The 20,664-nt window shown below is 32.8% G+C and overlaps 1 protein-coding gene across 5 annotated transcripts in view; it reads left to right on the top strand.

Annotated features, from left to right (window-relative positions):
- Window positions 1-19,735, top strand: part of PLCB4 (phospholipase C beta 4) — a 477,498-nt gene extending 457,763 nt beyond the window's left edge. For 3 of the 5 annotated variants that reach the window (XM_051975939.1, XM_051975936.1, XM_051975937.1), the window contains 7 exons: window positions 2,063-2,138; window positions 4,883-5,058; window positions 9,685-9,786; window positions 12,136-12,193; window positions 12,550-12,636; window positions 15,954-15,990; window positions 18,117-19,735. In XM_051975939.1, coding sequence (XP_051831899.1) covers window positions 2,063-2,138; window positions 4,883-5,058; window positions 9,685-9,786; window positions 12,136-12,193; window positions 12,550-12,636; window positions 15,954-15,990; window positions 18,117-18,205 — 625 coding nt within the window. In that variant the 3' untranslated portion in view covers window positions 18,206-19,735. The remainder of the gene's footprint in view (window positions 1-2,062; window positions 2,139-4,882; window positions 5,059-9,684; window positions 9,787-12,135; window positions 12,194-12,549; window positions 12,637-15,953; window positions 15,991-18,116) is intronic. The other 2 variants (XM_051975941.1, XM_051975940.1) reach the window with 1 other exon arrangement.
- Window positions 19,736-20,664: the final 929 nt, after the last annotated feature.

Genomic DNA, 20,664 nt, shown 5'->3' with positions numbered 1-20,664 from the left:
ATAAATTGAGAATAAAGCACTTGAAAATGTTCTCAATAAATAAGACACTGTTGAATGAAATGGAAAAGACTAAATTAGTTTCAATGCTATCTCTATAGACACTCTTTAAACACCTCCCTCCCCCCCACTCTAAGTTTACACAGTGTTAAATATTGGTAGGTTGCTCTTACCTAGTGAAGTCAAAAATTAAGTCAATTACCTTGATAATCCAAATAAAGACGTTATTAGGAGAAAAATAAGGGATATGGGATTGGATTGTCTAAACTGGATACCTATCTGATTAAATTACCTGATGATAAATTATAGTATAAATAAACCCTAAACCTATTTACCTTTTTAACAAAGCTATTAAGTATGATGGTCAGGGACAGCTTCTCAGTTACTGGAAATTTTTCAGGCAGAAATATCTTCCAAAATTAATGGAAATTTTCATATTAATTTAGTATCCTATCTGTACTCTCAATGCCACAGGGACTGAAGAATATTGCAAAGAGGAGGTACCTCCAGCTGCATTGCAGTTATTGGCTTATGAGACAACAGTTGTGTCTCATGTTGTATATTAATCTCAAGGCATTCGATTAAGTACACCTGAATGCAGAGTGGGTGAACCAGGACAAAGAAGAAAATTCAAGACCCTAAGAAACATTTAATTTGACTAGAAAACAGAAAGCAAGATCAATTAATTATAATAAGGAATTGGAGTTCTTCGAATGGATTTCTTGATTAAAAGTGTTTTATATACTTAGTGGATAGATGATGGCATCAGTTAGTGGCAGGTAAATTTAGCAGTGTAGAACCCAGATAAAATGAAAGCAAACACTTGAAACAGAAAAATAGAAATAGTGAGAATGAGAGATTAAGATTTTTCAATTAATTGAGATCACAATTTCTAGAATCAATTTATTTATTCTAATAAAGGAGATACTGTCTATTCAGAATGTGAAGGGCAGTCTAAAGCAGGGATTCCCAATTTGAGGATAGATTACAGAAAGACTATAGATCTCAAATGGGAAAAATTCACTTCTAACCAAAACTTAGAATTTCCTTTAATTATGATTTTTTTTAAATGATTTTGAGGTATCCACAGGTTTCATCAGACTGGAAAATGAGTCCACGACAAAAAAAAAAAAAAAAAAAAAAGATTAAGAATCCCTGGATCAAAGTATTCATCCTACAAAAGTGAATGTTCCTATAGAAACTGTAAGACACTAAGAGAATAACTAAGAATGCTTAGTCCTTGTTCTTATAAATTCTTATAAGAAATATAGTCTAGTAGAAAAGAAAGGAAATGTTAAAAAATATAATAAAAATATAATCTGAAAGTGTGATAAGATGGTTATTAAGAAGTACATGTATTCAGTAATTTAATATGATATATTAAATATCAGCAAATGTATCTTAAAAGGGAAGGCTGACTTACTTTCCTTGGGTCTGGTTCCTACTTTGATTACAGTACTGATATTTCAATAGGAATTGATTTAATTAAAAAACATTTCAAAGTTAGTTCACATAAGAATGCTAAGTATTAAGGAAGAAGAAAATGACCAAGCCAGACCAGGAACTGGAATAAATTATTATAATCACATTTTTTTCTCAGAATAGAAAGAGAAAAAAAATTATGCTAATACCAAATAAAATGCTATATTTTCCCCATATTAAACATTTTAAAGATAAATACTGGCTTTAGAACCAAAGAAATATAAATAAAAATTCATTTCAAGGCTAACAATTTATTTGCCAGTTTTCAGTCCAATGTGAGTTTTATTGGCAAAGTGGAGGAAAAGGGGTGGGGAATAGGATTCAAAATGGAAACACACAATAACAAACCCCTAAAAATGGAAGAATCATTGGATCTAAAGGCATTTCATTGTGAAGTGGTTAAATTGAATGATCATTATACCAATAATATTTGTAAGGTGTAAATATATTACTGGAAAAAATGTTATTCACATAAGCCATAACATTTCATGTTTGATGAATATATTGTATTCAATAGAAATCTTTTTAGCAAAAGCCAACTGGATGGAAAAAATATAACTTCTGGCACATATTTCCTTTTTAGAGGAAGTAATTGTCTTGAAATGAAGAAAGAAACTGAAATTAAAATTCAGACATTAACATCAGATCATAAATCTAAGGTAAGAAAATACGCCAGTTTTGCCAGTGGGCATACTCAAAAGAGAATGAGGCCAACAGAAGTTTATTTTTATAAAATGATACAAATGATGCATGCAAAATGATGGAACAAAAGAGCTTGTCTTGCTTATTTCACAGCTTGTTTGTTGTTCTGAAAACTCTCCAAGCAGAAGGATACTTGATTTTCTGTGAAAGTCATGGAAACAAATGGGGAACTTATTTGAGACTTGTTCTATTTATAATATCCATTCCAAAGTTGATCACTGAATTAGTTTTGTTCTAGTGAAAGAGAACCTTTTTTAAAATTTTTTCAAAGAAAATTTTCTCTCATTTCTATATAATGACTACATTCCTTCAGTACCCTAGAAAGAGATCTCAAGGTCTGTTTGATGTTTGACATCATGTTATTAATAATAAGATAAATCCAATTTGTACTGCTTCAAAGTAGGTAGAGTGCATCAGAAGGCTGAATCCCCACATCCGAATTAGCATTCTCCAACCACCAAACTTCAAGAATTCAGTTTGACCTGAAGAGAAATTTGAACTTGAATACCTTAATTATTTTAATTTTCTGGAACTAAAATCTTATCTGAGCTAGCATCTTATAATGAAGTACACTTGGATTTTCCAGGATATTCCTCAAAAGCAATCATGTATCAGAGATAACGCTGCTGTTTATCAGACAAAAAGCAAAAATGAAAGAATTTATTTGTACTATTCCTGTCCAATTCAACTCCAACTTAATGGCTACCTTTGGGAAATCAGACAAATAATAGCTATAATATCTAGTAAGGGCCATGATATACCATTTCTGTGTCTTAAGAATAACTTGATTCAGATCAGCCCCTTTGAAAAAATCTTGATTTATTATAATGAGGAAGAAAAGCACTTATAGCAACCTGTAAACAATAATTGTCCCTCAAAATTCTAATTTCTTGAATGGGAAGAGTCTAAGTTAATCACATTTATTATAGTTAAATGAATTCTTAGGAGAAATATTTGTGATTTTATTGGTATGATGAACTCCCAGAAAGAAAACTCTTTTCAGTAATGCAGATTCCAACTGCTATGTAACAATTTATCATCTTAGAAAGTGTACTGAGTACTGAGAATTGAAATCACCCAATCTAATGCAATCTGTAAGTGTCATAAGTAGGATGTGAATACGACTACAACGCACTGGCTTCCTTTAAATTTCAAGTAAAATCCTACCATCTAGAGAATGCTTTTCTCTGTACCTCAATTTCAGTGCCTTTTAAAAATTATTTATCCTATATAAAGTTTTTTTTTTATGTATTTGTTTGCATACTCTCCTTTTAGAGTATAAGTTCTCGAGGGCAGGAATTGTCTTTTGCCCCTTTTTGTATCTCCAGCTCTTAGTTCAGTGTCTGGCACATAATAGGTCTTTAAAAATGTTGATTGACTTAATGAGTGAGATCAATGCAGATCTTCTAGAATCTAAGGTTATCCAGTATTACATGTTACTTCTCATTTGGTGATTAATTCATATTAAATGAAAAGTCAAGAGGACTGTAGCTATTCTCAAATGTCCAGAAGAACAAGACACAAATATAAAGAAAAACTTCTCACAATTGCCATGGTCCAGACAGCTGCCCTTTCCCTTTGGAAATCCATCTCTAGTCATAACTTGTTTATTTCAGAACAGTGGTTATTCATCAGGTCAAGAGAACAATTATTTAGACTTCAAGAACTGAAGCTGCCCTAAATCCTATATATCCTTGGTTTCAGAGAAATATTTGAAATACAAAAGTATTTGATTGCTCTTTGGCATTTGCTATAATTTTGATTTCTTCCTGTTCATTGCCCAATGTCTCCTGAGATAGTTGGTGATGGTCAGGTGAGGAAAGTCATATTAGAGTCACAAAAGATGCATATTTCCTCAGTCATAAAAAATGGTGAGAGACGCTCTCAAAAGACCATTTAGAAATTCAGACATCTTGCTCCCGAGTTCCAATTCAAAATCTAAGCTGTAAACTATTTCTTCTTGAAAACTTATTATTAATTTCCTTCAACTATAACTTTTAGGCAAGATCATCAATGACCATCTTTGCCAACTGAGACTGGGAATCATCACTTATTCGAGTTGCCCCTCTCTCCACATGAACCATGATCATTCGGTTCAAATTTTAGCTACAAATGAAACCATCATATCACTATTCCAATATTAAGGGTGTAGATATAGCTGTTTGTTTGCTTGAGAAGAACTATTCTCCTTGGTGGCCTCAATACCTCCTTCCAGTTTATTAACATTTTTATAATTTTTTATCCCTATATGCTGAGTTAAGTATAGTGTTTTATTTATTTTTGGATTGCTGGGAAAGCAGATGATGAAATAATCCATATTATGGATTCATCCTCTTCACAAGGGAAAAGCTGAGTTCATGTCATACAGGGCAGTGGATACCAATAAAGGAAATGGAAAGGTCCCAGGTCCAGGTAAACCAGAGCTCTAATGGGAATGTCAAAAATGCTGCACTGTGATATTCTTATTTGAAATATCTGATTTATTCAAACCCACTAGATGCTACTAACTTCAGTATTTAATACAAATTATTTAAAGGTAGTTCATTTACTAAAAACAAAAAGGGGAATTAACCGATGTTTAGATATACCTCTCCATTGCCTTTTTTACTTATCGATGGAATCTGCAGTCTGCTTCCATCACATGGCTATCATAGCTAATCCATGAGGATTCTAGTGGAACTCTCTTCCTTTCCTTGAACAGGTAAAAGAGATTGTAGCCCAGCATACGAAAGAATGGTCAGAAATGATCAATACCCACAGCGCTGAGGAGCAAGAAATTCGGGATTTGCACCTTAGCCAGCAGTGTGATCTCTTGAAAAAACTGTTGATCAATGCTCATGAGCAACAAACTCAGCAGCTAAAGCTTTCCCATGACAGGTAAGTTTGAAGTCACAGACTGAAAAATCACTCATATGGTTATCCTTCATACTCAGACTTCAACAATTGTCGTGCATTTTATTGATGAAATCTAGGAAGCTGCACTGTACTCTCACTCTGAACATCAATATGTACCTTGGTTTGTTTGTTTTCAGAAAAATGAATGTTCATTGAGCCAAGAGCAAAATTTTATTATTTATTTTAGATATCATACTTACTAATTATATGTTTATTTTATATATTTGCATATTATTTTTATCATTATTCATTGTTTATTGATTATATATCTGTTATTTTCACATATATATTTACATATATATAATTTCATTCATTCCTCCTAGAAATATTTATTAGACATCACAAAAGTTATGCAAATACCAAAATTGAACTTTTTCCTTTCAGGGAGCTAGGGAGACAAAAATACACACCTGAAAAGAGAAGCAGAATAATTAATATGTAATAAGTATCATATGAATGGAATAAATAAGTGCTAAGGAAATTCAGAGGAAGGGGAAATCAATGGAAATTGGAACAGTCAGGAGGAAAAGGATGTAAAGAAGAGAATACACCATAACCTAGGCTTTGAACAAAGTGAAGCTTTAGATTGGCAAGAGAGAAATTTGTGGCAGATGCATAAAGAGGGAAAAGACCAACTCCATCTGGGAGTAACAACCCTGAAACAGGGAAGGGCAATACTGATAATTAGAACCAATGTGGGGAAAAGGAGAGAGAAAGAAAGAAGAGAGGAAACAGTACTTTAGGGTTTACAAAGTGCTTATAAATCTTAATTCATTTTATCTACCCAACAATTGTGAAAAGTGGGTGTTATTTCCCCTATTTTACAGATGAGGAACTAGAGCCATACAGAAGGTGGATGATTTGCCCAAAATCAGTTAGTAAGGGTCTGAAGCCAGATTTTAATTCAGTCCGTGGCTATTCCAGAATATAGTAGCACCATTGATTTTTTTTCTGCTGTTACTAATAGACATCCCCTCCTTTTAAATCTATAAAAATGTATAGCCTTTCTGTGTGGAATTAGAACAATGCTGAGTAATTCAAGTCTGTTTGCTCCTGCTAGCAAATACAATCTCGTTTGGCTTCAGTGACTTTTCCTCAGTCAAGTTTTTGATAGAGGCAAATGGCATGAGCAGATTCCCTCATTTGGAAACAAGGCCATAAACTTTAATATGTGTTCCAAGCACAGCTTGGCTAGGGTTCCCTTGATACTTTGGGAAAGCTCTGATTGTGTGTGTGTGTGCACGTGTGTGTATGGAAACTATCTCCATTAGTGCAGGTTGCTGCATTCCTTCAACATATTTTATTCTGGCAAAAGCTAGAGTATGTTTTCCCATAAATCTTTTAAAAGCAAGGCAAGCACTTATTAAGCACTTTCTGTTTGCCAGGCACTGTTCTAAGAGATCAGTTACCCAATGCACTGAAGGCTTGCCTCTCATTCTTTTAATATTGCAGAGATACATAAAAAGACAAAATATTATCCATTAGATATCCAAATGCCTCAGTGGTTTGTCATTTCTTTCAACAAAGATGTGTCAGAGAACATCAAAGACATTGGAAGAATTAAGTCAATAACAGAGTTATTTGTTTGTTCAATTCTTGATTATCCCTAATAATCCCTGAATATCCCTTAGTTTATATAATTTTGTCTATGTAAGTCTTTATCTTGGGTTGCTAACAAATAACTAAAATAATTTATTTGAGTTTTTTCCTCCTTTGATTTACTCATCACATACCTAAAATATCCAGAAAGCAGGAATCCAAAGAAAAAATAATTGAGGTGATACTGTCATTTGCATGCCTTTAAGTTTACAGTTCATTCTCATGCTGTGACTACATTGAAAAAATGTATTATTAATTTTGTTTTCTGTTTTTTTAGTGTGATTAAACTAAGTACAGAATATTTTGCACTACAAGTTAGAGCAGTAATGTTTTAAAATGACTTTCTTAATCTATTGCTTTTGAACTATTTTGTAGAGGAAAAAAAGAAGTTCATTGTTTTCTAGACTTCATTGGTAGGTCATTCCCATTTTGAGAAAACTAGAGAAGGCAGTTTTTCTTCAGATTCATATGCATTAAATCTTTTGACTTTGCCCTATCTTGCCATCTTCACAAAACTCCAAAGTATTAGATGGCCAGTGGGGCTGCACTCATTGAATCTCTGAAAAGCCATAGGAAATGGTTACCAAATATATTCTTCCATAGCAGAAGTTATTTGGCTATTAATGATGTCAATCTTTAATTCAAATTAAATTTATGTTTCTAGTCACTATTTTAAACAATTATTGATATGTCCCAAATCATGGTCATAATCTTTGTCACATTTTTAGGATGTATTAAACACATAATGAAGGAGAGTGTAAGTGATTTTTTTGCAGCTAATACAAGACAAAAATAAAATCCCCAATTACCACTTTTTTCTATTATTTTGATGTTTTAGTTGAACAATCTTTTTCTTCATCAGTATGATTATCTAAATCCTCATCCTATTTTACACAGTCCCATAAATTTTTTTTTTATACTTTCAGAGATTTGATCATTATTTGGGGTGAATGTATATAAATGAACAATACTTTCATAGCTTGAAAGAGTCATCATTCCATCAGTTTATATATCTTTTCCATGGATATTGATTGCAACCTCTTAAGAATTGTCCATTTTGGGTTTGGGTTTTTTTTGTTTGTTTGTTTGTTTTTGTTTTTGTTTTTGTTTTTTTGCTGAGGCAATTGGGGTTAAGTGACTTGCCCTGAGCCACAAGCTAGGAAGTGTTAAATGTCTGAGACCAGATTTTGAATTCAGGTCCTCCTGACTTCAGGACTGGTGCTCTATCTAGCTGCCCCAAGTGTTGCCCATTTTGAAAAAAATGAATTTCCTGATATAAATTGTTTTGATGATGAATGCTGAAGAAATGGGCCAATACTCCATTTTTTTCTGACTTAGCCAACATGACATTTTATTTCTTGCTAAAGAAAAGGACAGGACCATAATATTCAAATAGCCATATTCTTCTGAGCTAATCATGACTGACTAATGGGTACTCTTAAAACTAGATTGAGGATGGCACAGGGTTAAAAAACAATGAAGGATTATACAATACTGGGAAAGGAAGATATAAACAAGGAGACTGATGAATCTATGTTTAGCAGATTTTGATTTGAATATTCTGGGAACAAATATTGGAAGTTGATCAGGTATTTTCCATTCTTTACCTATCTATAAAAGCATTCTTCCAGGAAGCAATAGTTAATCTACTATCAGGTCTTTTCAGTAATTTCAAACTCTGTTTAAGAATAATAAATTTTTGCAGACTTTAGATTCTGATTCTTCTTGAACTTTCCCAACTCACCTAGGATGGTTCTTGAATAATGCATATTGGGTTGCTAGTTCTATACCCAAAGCCATACATCTTGGTGGGGAAAGAAAAAACATTTTAATAGCACAGTGCTAAACTTTACAAACATTCTCTCTTTTGATCTTCTCAAGATGCATGAAAGGTAGATTCTCTTATCCTCATTTTACAGTTGAGGAAAATGAAATAAGCAAAAGTTAAATGACTTGCCAGCTAGAAAGTACCTGAGACCAGATTGGAACTGAACTCTTCCAGACTCCTGGTCTGATGTTCTTCCCACTCCCTCTTATTGGACCCACCAGCCCTCAAACTGACAACATAAACCTTGAGAACACTTCATCTATGTGCCACAATAGAGTGGAAAGGACCTTAAAAAATAAAATTTACCTTCTAGAAAATTTCAAAGCTTAATATCCTCTTAATTCCATTTAAAATATAAAATTTCTGTCCCTAGAACAGAAAAAAAGTAGTCACTTTTCTTAGCCCATAAGAAATATTCTTGATTCAATATGCAGAAAAGGGTCACACAACTAGTAAATGTTAGAAGCTGGATTTGAATTCATGAAGATGTGTCTTCCTAACTTCAGGCCCCATAGTATGCATCCTATTGCCTATAAAGAATTTTAGTTATTTAAGGTTGACACATATCTCATAGATTATCTAATGAGTTACTTGCTTTTTTTATAAATTTAGCAGACATCTAAGCAAAAAATTCATAATTTTTTTTGGTTCAAAATTATGCTGATAGTGTTGCTAGAAAGCTAGCACAGATATTCTATTCTGGCTATAATTAGATCCAGAGATTTTCAGACTTTAATCTGTAATCCTTCAAGAAGTGGCAGTGTGTTGGATACAAGCATTTAATAGCATATATTCTATAGCTGAAGAATGTCTCTGATACATTTGTAGCTTGGTCTTGGTGGCATATGGTTATGCAGTACTGATAAGTCTCTTTTTCAAGGCCCAATTTAGCAAAATCCAGAAAGGTTTATTTCCTAAATGTCCACACAATGATGAATATTTCAGTCAGAGGCACACCATATTCAGACTAGAGACAGAAGGTTTGTGGTATATATTAATGGTTGGATCTCATGTCATTGATGAACTCATAGAGCATGGATATCTTGAAGTGTGTTTTTGTTTGTATGTATATATATACATAATATATATATGCATACATATCCCATGCAGAAAAGTAACCTAAGAAGATAAAAATCATTAGTGAACCTAACAAATTCAAAGCAAATCCTCCTTGTGTCTAGAGAATGCAAGGAAATGCGCGCCAATCAGGCCAAGATTTCCATGGAAAACAGCAAAGCCATCAGCCAAGACAAATCAATCAAAAATAAAGCAGAAAGAGAGAGGTAAGTGGAAGATTGCTTACTGTGAGAAGGTGTGGCTTTGGCTTACATACACCACAAGAAAAAAGTGTTCTCTGATTTAGAAATAAAAGACATGGGTTTGAGGCTCATCATATTCTCTGTTTCTCATAACTGCTATGAAGGCTTATGATTGAGGCTGTCATTGAAGTAATATTTTATTCTTTACTATGATTGTTCTAAAGGGCCACATGTGCAATCTAGACATTTTACTTCTTCCACTGTAATTTTCAATTTGCCAGCCAATGCAGGTGATGATTTGCTGTCTGCCTTGCCACCTCTTTTTTCATTTGATTTTTAGGAAGAATTAATATTACTCTTTTTTTTCCCCTTCTAGTAGCGTAGTTTTTAGGGAACATACACTGAGGTAGAAATCTTTAGTCCCTCCTCTAAATTTCTCCATCTACTTCCTGTGACATCTAGGAGTTTACATATTATCAAGCATAAAGTGATTCTGAGTCACACTAAGGATTTAAATAAACTCTAAATTTGTCCACAAATAATGATGTTCACATAGGGCTTCTGCTGGAGAACTATGACTGGCTAGAAGATGACCCTGTGGCTGAGCTTAATGATCCACAGCAAAGCCTGTCATTAATCCATAGAAAATGCACTGAGAAATCATGAGTCTTAGGGATAAAAACTAATCTGTTTGTTTTATTGTGATCTTGAAACACTCTATTAAGATATCAGTGATGATTATCTAGTAGACATTTTACAGATTATTTTTTTAAAAGATACCAAAAATCTTGACTATTGTAGTCTGTGAAATTTTTAGGAATAAGTTACCTAAACTATACTTCTTGTTTTGGGCTATGGTTAGGTAGACGCCTAAATTGGCTGATTCTTATAGGATTTATATTAAATTAAAGTTTCTTTTTCAAATTGAAGAATGTGAAGCTTTGAATATTAAATTTCATTCACACTTCAGTTTTGTATTGGCTTAAAGAATTTTACATTCTGTGATAAAATACTAGAAAAATGATCTCTTCATGATCAAAAATCTCATGTAACACTTTTAAGTGAGACAAATTTTAGCACATTCCAAGCTTATTTATTTATGAGAGCCATTTACCTTAAATAATGTTGTCAAAATGTTGCATGGATTTTAAAATACCAAAAAAGAAAAATATTTAACAATATTAGTAAATTATGAGTGTAATATGAATATATGAGTATAATATTGAGTATAATAAATTACTGCTTTAATTTTATACCAATATTATTAATAGAGGTCAGATATTACTAAAAAGAATGCTAAAGTACCACTTCATTTGTTTTTGATTTTTTTAGAGTTTTTTATTTTTTAAATATTTTATGTTTGTTTAATATTGCTTATAAGTGCTTAAAATATTAAAAGCTATAACCAAGACTTGAAGACTTTTAGTATCTCTTGGGGTAACCCATAGAAGAGAGAGGAGGGAATTTTCATGTAATGGAATTTGACTCACATTCCTTCAGTTATTATTAATATTTATATCTTCATTATCATCTTAACCTCTCTTAATTTTGGATTTTCTAAATTAGGCATTCAGGGACTTAGGCTCTTGGAATTCTCAGATCTATCAGGTTTAAGATTTTTATTTTTCCCATTTTGCATTTCCTCATCAAGAGTCATACATGTTTACTCTGAAAGAAATAAAGTCTTCATTCTTTTAAATGTAAGCGCCACTTTCTTGATTCATATTGGAGCACCTCATTCTTAAGTATTCCCCTTTGATTATTCATGAGAAGGCACTCCATCAAGAAAGCATCATATGAGTGAAAACTACAGAATGTTGTTCAGAAATTTTAAGTATTATTATTACAGTAAAACCTCACTTATTCTGATCGTTTAAGGAGTCATTTTATAAAGTCATTTAATGTTTACCTATTGATCTTATTGTGCTCTTCATTTATCAAACCTTCTTTCAAAAGATAACTCTCAAGGTAGACCAGGTCTAGAAATAAATCCTCAATTAAAATAGACAGCTTAAAAAAGATAAAAACTGTGAATTCTTTAAGTTTGTTTTTTTAAGTTGCATTTTGCTATCTTGTTAAGTAAACTTTACCAAACCATCTACAAGTAAATTATCAAAAAACAATCCTGAAACACACACACACACACACACACCTGATGTCTGTGAAATGGGAGTTGAGTCATATTTCATTTCTCATGAGTCTTTGTATTTATTCAGTGAGCTTGATTATAATCACTCAAAACTAGTTCTCTAGAAACAAATAAATAAATCCAAATAATTTATTAGAAGCTAATGCTCTTTATTTGATATTTTAATCAACTGCATACAGTATCATGTCAGCAAATGCAAATATTTGTGTTTGTTCTTTTCTTAGGAGAGTCAGGGAACTAAACAGCAGTAACACTAAAAAGTTTCTGGAAGAAAGAAAGAGAGTAAGTATTAATTTTTGGTACTTGCTCATGAATATATTTTTTATTCTCTTTGTATAGCTTAACACCCAGTTACATAGAAATCTCAGTTCTGGCTTTGCTCTCTCTACTAAATGGCAAAAGTAGTTTCCCCAATCAAGGTTTTAGATTAGGTTCATTATTTGGTCTTTTATTTGTATCATTCAGAAAATTAAGCCAAGTTCTAACCATGAATTGTCCTTATAAACAACACTTCTCTTTTCAAAAATCTTTATGTTCCATATACTTTCATTATCTCCTTTAATTTGGCAATCAGTCATCTATCACTTTGAAAGGGCAATCTATGTTTTTAATGTAATTTTCCACTGTCTTATTTGCAGCTTGCAATGAAACAGTCAAAAGAAATGGATCAGTTGAAAAAAGTTCAACTTGAGCATCTAGAAGTCCTGGAAAAACAAAATGAGCAGGTATTTTACCAGAATAGTATAAAATAAATAGCTATTTTATAATATAAAGATAAAAACATTTTTTACTATCTTTTTTTAATAGTGAAGCTACTGCTATTAGAAACAGTAAGAAATGGTGATTTTTAAGAAGTTGTACTTTTCACCATTACACCTTAAAGAGATGGAAAATATTGTTGCTTAACAGGGAAGGGAATGTGGACATGAGGAAAATAAGCCAAAAGGCATTAAGGCATTTCTGGAGTGATCAGAGGATAATACAATGAGAAATGTTAGACTTCATACTCATCAAAGACAAAATATTTTATTTAAAAGGCAAAAGATTTCTCTGGAGGCATTTTCAGGTAGATCCTCATCTTCTATAGGCAAACAAGCAGTTGTAGATGGCACCCAATCAAAAGAGCCTCCAGTAACATCATTTACAGTTAACAAAGAATGTTAGAACTTAAAAGGACCTTATAAATCATGTCATCCACACCTTTTCTTTTCAGATGAAGAATCAAAGATACAGAGAGATGCCGTGACTTGCCAAGATCACACACCTAACTTGTAGAAGACCCAGGATTAGGATCTAGTCCTCTTGACTCCCAGTCCAGTGGTCTTTCCACTACACTATACTCTCTGCTTAATTATATATTAAGACAATATGACCATAAGTAATAGTTGAGAGTGTCTACAATTCAGCAGTGTTGTAGTAACTAAATTTGTTTTTTGTTAAAAGTATAGAAACTTCCAAAAAACTTTTTTGTTTGTTCTTTGTAGGAGAGACTTTTTTGGAGTCATATTTCTACCAGTAATACATTCTTTCTACAAGATTAAGTAATTCATATTGAGAGGAAATATGGCAAAGAAAATCTTTGAAATTATTTGACTAAGGATTCATTGATTCTTAGAAGAAAAATGTGAACTCTGGATTATGATGTTGTAGTTTCTAACACCATCATGAGAAAGATATGGTAACGAAGACTTTTTTACTGAAAACTGTTGACATTTGCAAGGTGCTAACATTTTTAGCCCTTTAAAAATATAGACATAAATGAACTTAGTGCCTAATTAACAAGAATAATTCATTAAAATATCTCCCCTGAGGGTATAGTTTGCTGTAGGTTTAAAAACTATTAATTATAAGTTCAAAGATGTCTAGACAACTATGTACAGTTGGATATTTTCATCTCTTCACCAGTGGCTTTAGAGTATTTAAACATATACTAGGTAGTCCTATAATAGACAATAATGTTCTTTTAAAATTTCTCCTTAGTAAATATATATGATTTTCTCATAAAATATTAGAGTTGGAAGAAATATTTAAGACCATCAAATTCTACCCCCTCATTTTACAAATGTGGAAAATGAGACCCATAGAAGGTTGTCAGCTTACTGGCAGAGCCAAAACTAAAACTCTTTTTTTTTTTTAAAATTTCTTATCTAGGGCAGGATTTTGGACTATGCCACTGAAAATTTAATCAATACATTCCTCTTGATATACCAGTCACATTTTAATAGGTATCTTAATTATAAGATTTTATCAGTTACCCTGTTTCCTTCTCATTTGTAATTGAGACACTTTTCAGAAAAAGAGAATAAAAACAAGAGTTTGGAAGTCACACACTTTTGCCTTAAAATTATTATTTTAAATATAGCTATGTCTGGTTATTTTATGGTAGTATTTGTGTTTCAAATTTCCACATATTTCCTTTTAATAGCAAAAGCTCCCTATCAACTAAGTGTTAATTTGAATCACAGAAGCATAGGTCCCACAGACAATAAGACTCAATAAAATATTCAAATTTTATAAAGCACAGCAAAATACCATTTTATGATATTGCATATGTGCTTATAGCTATGGCAATATAAACTTGCCTAATATGTAATAGAATTTGTCCAATACCTATCAAGTATATTTTCTAACATCCTTATGTTTAAAAATTTCAAATGTATCAAACAATAACTGAGGACTTAGTAAGCTGTTTTAGGCAAAAATCAATATAGAGTGCTAGGGAGAAGAGAATGAGGAGAGGAAGAAAGAAGGAAAATATAAAAGATTAGTCACCACAATCACAGAGCTTAAGGAAAGTGAAATAATTGTAGGGAAATTCTGTATGGAAATGTTATAGTGGGTTACATTGCCAACTTCAAGGAAGACCAAAGATAACAGCAGGTGGGAATTTATTCTGAATTTCACGACTTCTGGAGATGTTTCCACAATGATTCATGGTGTAATTAATCATATGCTAAATTTGGTATCAGGGTTTGAGTTTGAATCCTATGTGATTCTTAACTACCTGTGTGATCTTGGGCAAATCTTTTAACGTCTCTGGACCTCAGTTTCTTCATCTGTAAAAATGACAGAAATTGGACTACACCACTTGTAAGATTCTTTCTAGCTTTATTTTGTCATATTTTAACCTTCGGTAAGCCTTTTAATTGCTTCCCAATCTTCACTGTTAGAAATGGGTTCTTATTTCTAAACTGGAAAACACAAATATTATTCTAAATTTAGTGTAGGTAGAATACTCTTGTTCTCAATCTTCCTTTGGTCAAATAATTCCCAACATTACCTGAAAACTCTTACTAGCATCCCTTAGCCCTAGTGAAAGGGTTGAATTCTTGCTCTCCTGCTGGTCTTGTTCCCAAAATGCTTCTTAAATCGTGGAACCCAAGACTAGACATGCTTCTAGAGTAAAGGTCTAGTACTGAGTGTGAAGATTACCCTCAGCTTTTAGTCCTGGTTCAGGATTCTAATGAAATGCTTTTCTTTCCAACAGTGCAGCATTGTAGATATATTTTCAAGAACCAAATCCATTAAAACACTTCAAGTGACAATGGCAGGGATTTTCCTGACACAAATTCAATTGCATTTTAATTAATATCAACCTCTTTTGCTCTAGTCTCCTTTCCCTTTCCCTTCAAGGAGTTGGTCATCCTTTTGGATATATCATTACCATTAATAGTTGTAGTGCTCTCATGCCAAAGAGTTCTATCTGGCCATTGAAATCAGAGTTTTAATTCCTTTCTTGTTTTTTCTTGCCTTTTATCAAATAGAGTTATGCAAGATCTTGCTTAAATAAAGGTGTATGTTCTGAAGTCTCTAAAGCAGAAGCAAAAGGGAAAAAAATCTTTGCTTCCAAGATCAACTATTTTCCCATTGATATTGACCTGGGGAAGTTTTTCATTAATGGGCAGACATATGTTTTATTAACCTTTTATTTTTCTCCATATGGTTTCCGCATCCATTTCTTCAATTCACTTCAGTATTCATTTATTTTATTTGCTTCATGTTGTATGACTCAATTTTGACATTACTATTTTTGTACAAACAGCTTTTGAAATCCTGTCATGCAGTGTCTCAAACACAAGGTAGGACTGAACCTATAATCAGCAAGCTGCTGCTTTCCTTCTAAATGAGATGATTATCCTGGGTGCACTCTTTGCAAATGCAGTCTCACAAAAGTACCAGCCAGATAATGATTGCTAATAGCATTGTTCACCATTTATGATTAGCATCTGTTCACAATGATTATTTGGGGTTTTGGATTGAATAGCCTTAACTGTTTATTTCATGTTTGTATTTCTCATAACTGGATCCAGTTGAGCAATAATGCTGAAAACCCTTCTGAGAATTATTTCTGTGGTATTTTATCAGGATTTACCAACTGTAAGTTTGAAAGGCTAGATCCATGGTCATGGATCAAGTCCATCACAAATGAAGTCTTTAATTGTTGCCATAAATGCTATCAGCAACTGGGTTAAGACAAAAGGACCACAAACCTTCCCATATCAGAGAGTAGCTTTAGTAAGCCTGGTGTCTCTCTGAAAATGGACTTAGATGTTTTTTAATAATGACAGATAAGGCTTTCACATCTTTAAAATTAAATTTGTAGACACTTTTCAGAGAATCTTTGTCGTAGTTAGTGCATCATCTGTTCTGCTCCAGCTTCCTAATCATCTTCCTTCATAAGATTCATATTAACCACCCTCTGGTTTAATCTGGTGTATCATGACAATAAATTACCTTACTATTAAATCTTTTATTTTTCTTCTTATGTGAAATGTTGACTTCAACCAGTTAAGAAGAAGAAAAACACAAGACAATCTAATCTTTAGAAATTTTTTTATTGTTATTTTTTCAAAAACAAACCAAAACATAGTTGAGTTTCCAAAGTTTATAGTGTGTCATTATCATGTTTTTAAACACTGTCTCCATGTGTCATCTTCATATATATGTATTTTTTTCTTCACATCTCCATTTTTCTAAATTATGCAAATTATCCTTAGTTTTAAAATAAAATTTAAAAAATATATCCTTAGTTTAAAGAAAAATAAAATTAAAAATTCTGTGTTGGCAAGAGGAATAGGACAGTGGGGAAAAATTACCTTCATCTTAAGAATAAAGGCCTGAACTCTTTCACCCTACCTTGTGTCTACCCCTACCATCAAGCTACAAGTGAAACATATATTATTCAAAAGACATAGCAAGAACTGAACTCTCCAATTACATTGTGTTGGTCAAACTAATTTACTAACAAGACTTTGTAACAAAACTAAAAGCAGATGATCACAATCCACAATCCTATAGATCCCTCCAATGAGCCCACTATTCAGCTGAAACGTAGGTACACAACCTGAATTGAGCACTTCAAAAGACTTAAATCTTGATTTGTATCTTACTGTCTCTGTGTTTCCATTCTTACTTTTTCTTTATTTCTAAATGTTATATCATTTGAAAATGAAGCAGTCAATATTTTTTTTCAGGTTAGATATATCTTGTGGTATTCACTTTATATCTATATGCAAATATAGATATTTACAGTGGGAGCCAGAGCAATGGTTATGTTGGTACAACATCAGGGACACCTAAAAAGTGAAAAAGTTTCTCAGCTGCTTGTTTTGTCTACATGATGTGAAGCAATCAGACCTCCCTCTTCAGATCTGCCAATTGTTGGGGTTGTCCTGATGCTCTGCCTGAATTGGCAGTAACATGAATTTCTTTTTGGGGATTTATAAGTAGTAACCTACCTGGGGAAGTAAGAGCTGATTTGTCCAGTAAGAAAGCACATAGGTAAGTCTGTGAACCTGAGGAAACAGAATCAAGCAAACTCTATGTTTCCCTAATAAATATTCCATTGAAATGAAAATCTAACCAAACCAACTGAGCAAGTTACATTAGCATCTAGGCGACATAAAGGTCAATTTAATTTACCATGAGGAAAAAAGTGACATTGGTTTTATCAACAACAAGCCATGACAATCTCAGTTCATCTCAGAGATGGATAGGAGTAAAATCATTAGATATCATTTAGACTAAACAAGATTCGTAACTGGCTGAACTTTTCACTGTTTTGGTTAATGTCCCTGGCATTGTACAGAATCGGCTTCAAAATGTTGGGGTAGAGCAGGGGAGAGAGAGGAACTGGACATAGTTCAGTTCTCACCATCTTCAAGCAAGCAGTTTTCTGGTTAAGACTCTGTTTCTGGTGTTACAGGCAAAGGAGATGCAGCAGATGGTGAAATTGGAAGCCGAGATGGACCGAAGACCAGCAACAGTGGTGTAAAACTCCATAATCCAAACTGAGAAGCTAACAATGTCCAAATATTCCTCCAAACTGCAGATCCCTATACAGTGAAGACTAAAATCATTTCTTCTATTTGTTATTTCCCCCATCGATTTAGGCAATACATTGCCTGAGACCATGGAGAATATGTAAGAGTTGCATATTTCAGTTTTAACTTTTTGAGTACTGAAGAACATTTGTCAAATAGGAGCTGTTATTATTGTGACAACCTGCCTTTCCAATGAGGCACAAGGTTTAACCATTTGTAATTCTATTCAAATGTTTGTTCAGCATCATCACAAGAAAATGAGCTTGATATTAAGCACCCTGCTTTGTGATGTACTAGAACGTGTTTGAGGTAAAATATCATGCAGAAACAACAAAAAATGCATGCATTGGAAAACTTTCTGCAAATTCATTAGCAGAAATTATAGTATGACATATCAATAACTTTGCAGGATATTCCTTACATCCAAGTTACCTCATTAGTAAGTGCCATATCTTCATCTTGCCGAAAGAAGCCAATTTCCTGTAGAAGTTGTTGGAATGGTTAAACAATGGAAAATATAAGAGAACTATAGGTGCCAAAATTCATCAGTGCTCAAAAGTTAAAAGAATTGTGTATTAGGCACTTTAAGAAAAGTTTACATCAAACATTGCTTAATAGAATTTGCATTTTGATCCTACTGCTGCAGATTCCCAATATTACAATTCATTATTGTATCTTAAAGGTTGTGAAATGGGTATTGGCAAAAGTTTGTAACTGTGAAAATGTATAAAGTATTTATACACTTAAATTCACAATATTGTAGAAAATCACCTAAATGTTGCCACATGACAAGATTAGTAAGCAGGACTACTAGACCTGTGTTTGCATGACACAAGCACCAATGATGAATATAAATGTGTAAGATCACATTCATTCTCTTAACAAGTAAGTGCTGATTAAATGTATGGCACAGAATAGCATTTGACTAATTATCAAGACTTTTAGCAAAATGAAACAAGCATATATATGTGTGTGTATACAAAAACATACATACACATATATATATATGTGTGTAAATGAATTATGTGGGCATTCTTGATACTTCAAGTTCTAGTTTAAAAAGTACATAACTAATTTAATTTTACACAAAAATATTTATGCAGATTTTCAGAATTTCATATCAGGAAATAACCTTTTTATGTCTGTTAAATATTTAAAACAAAAAATAAACAAAAAAAAAAAAACACAATTTGCTACAGTGTTAATCTGCATGGGCTGAAAGCCTGCTGTAGTTATATTGCAGAACAGTGCATGAAAAGCATTCCATTTGGAATTTTACCATGCTGCCAGCCAATGCAAAGGAGACTGCATGGAATCTTGGTAGTTTAGAACCAATCAGATAACTGATTTTAGTACACAAAGCACCTATTGAATTGTTGCATATGCTTGTACAAACTGATTCTGTGTATTCCTATGAACAAAACAGATGACAAGATAAAATTATGCTACCATCAATCTTGAAACTAAACTTTCAACTTCTCTAATAAAAACTTAAAACAAATTCTCCTTTGGTCAGTGGAGTAGTTCTTAAAGGCAACTTCAGTGGGATTGTTTGGAGGAGGAAAAACCTTCCCCTCTCATTTCCTCATTGTCTTCAAGAAGTTCAATTTGAGCCCAGCACCATTCCCCAAAATAAAGAAAATGATATCTTGCACATTGACCCACCTTTTAATATTCCCTCAAAAGAGTGAAAGTATTCTCCCAACTGCAAGTAGAACTTCAATGACTTGTATCTTACAGCTATTGTTTTCACTTTTTCTTTTTTCTTTTTTTTTTTTTTGGTGATGGGGGAAAGGAGGGAGGGTTGATCATGTTGTCACTTCATGACCTCATTTGGAATCTTCTTAACAAAGATATTGGCATAATTTGCCATTTCCATCTCCAGCCCATTTTACAGATGAGAAAACTGAAGCAAACAAGATTAAAGTCTTTGCCCAGAGTCACACAGCTAGTAAGTGTCTGAGACCAGAATTTGAACTCAGGAAAAATCTTCTCGACTCCAGGTCTAATACTTTGCCCATCATCACTTAGCTCCTTCTCTTACAACCACATTGCCATTAAATTTTCACTCCCTGAAAACAATTCTCAACAGCAACCCCTACAAACCACAGTTAATAGCTGGTACTAAGGAAGCTAAAATGCCAGAATCAAATCATCCACATTAAAATTGCCTTCTATTAAAAGCCATTATGTTAACCATCATTTGTGCTTTCCAGGCATACCCAGCTAATGGAACTTTGCATTAGTGAAATATGAGAGAGCATCAGGAAAAATAGTCAGGAGAGACACGTAAAAGAAACTACTTTGAAATCTGAATTCATTCCATGAAATTTCAGTTAAGTGATATCCTAAAAAACAAAACAAAAACAACAAAAGCCAAGCTCATTCACAAAACAAAAATTTGGATGGGAAAATTCATTCCCAGTTAAA

Source organism: Antechinus flavipes, chromosome 2, assembly GCF_016432865.1.
Source record: "Antechinus flavipes isolate AdamAnt ecotype Samford, QLD, Australia chromosome 2, AdamAnt_v2, whole genome shotgun sequence".
In the NCBI taxonomy this organism is placed as follows: domain Eukaryota; kingdom Metazoa; phylum Chordata; class Mammalia; order Dasyuromorphia; family Dasyuridae; genus Antechinus; species Antechinus flavipes.
The sequence above is the reverse complement of the archived record's forward strand: the minus strand, read 5'-3'. Positions and strand labels throughout refer to the sequence as shown.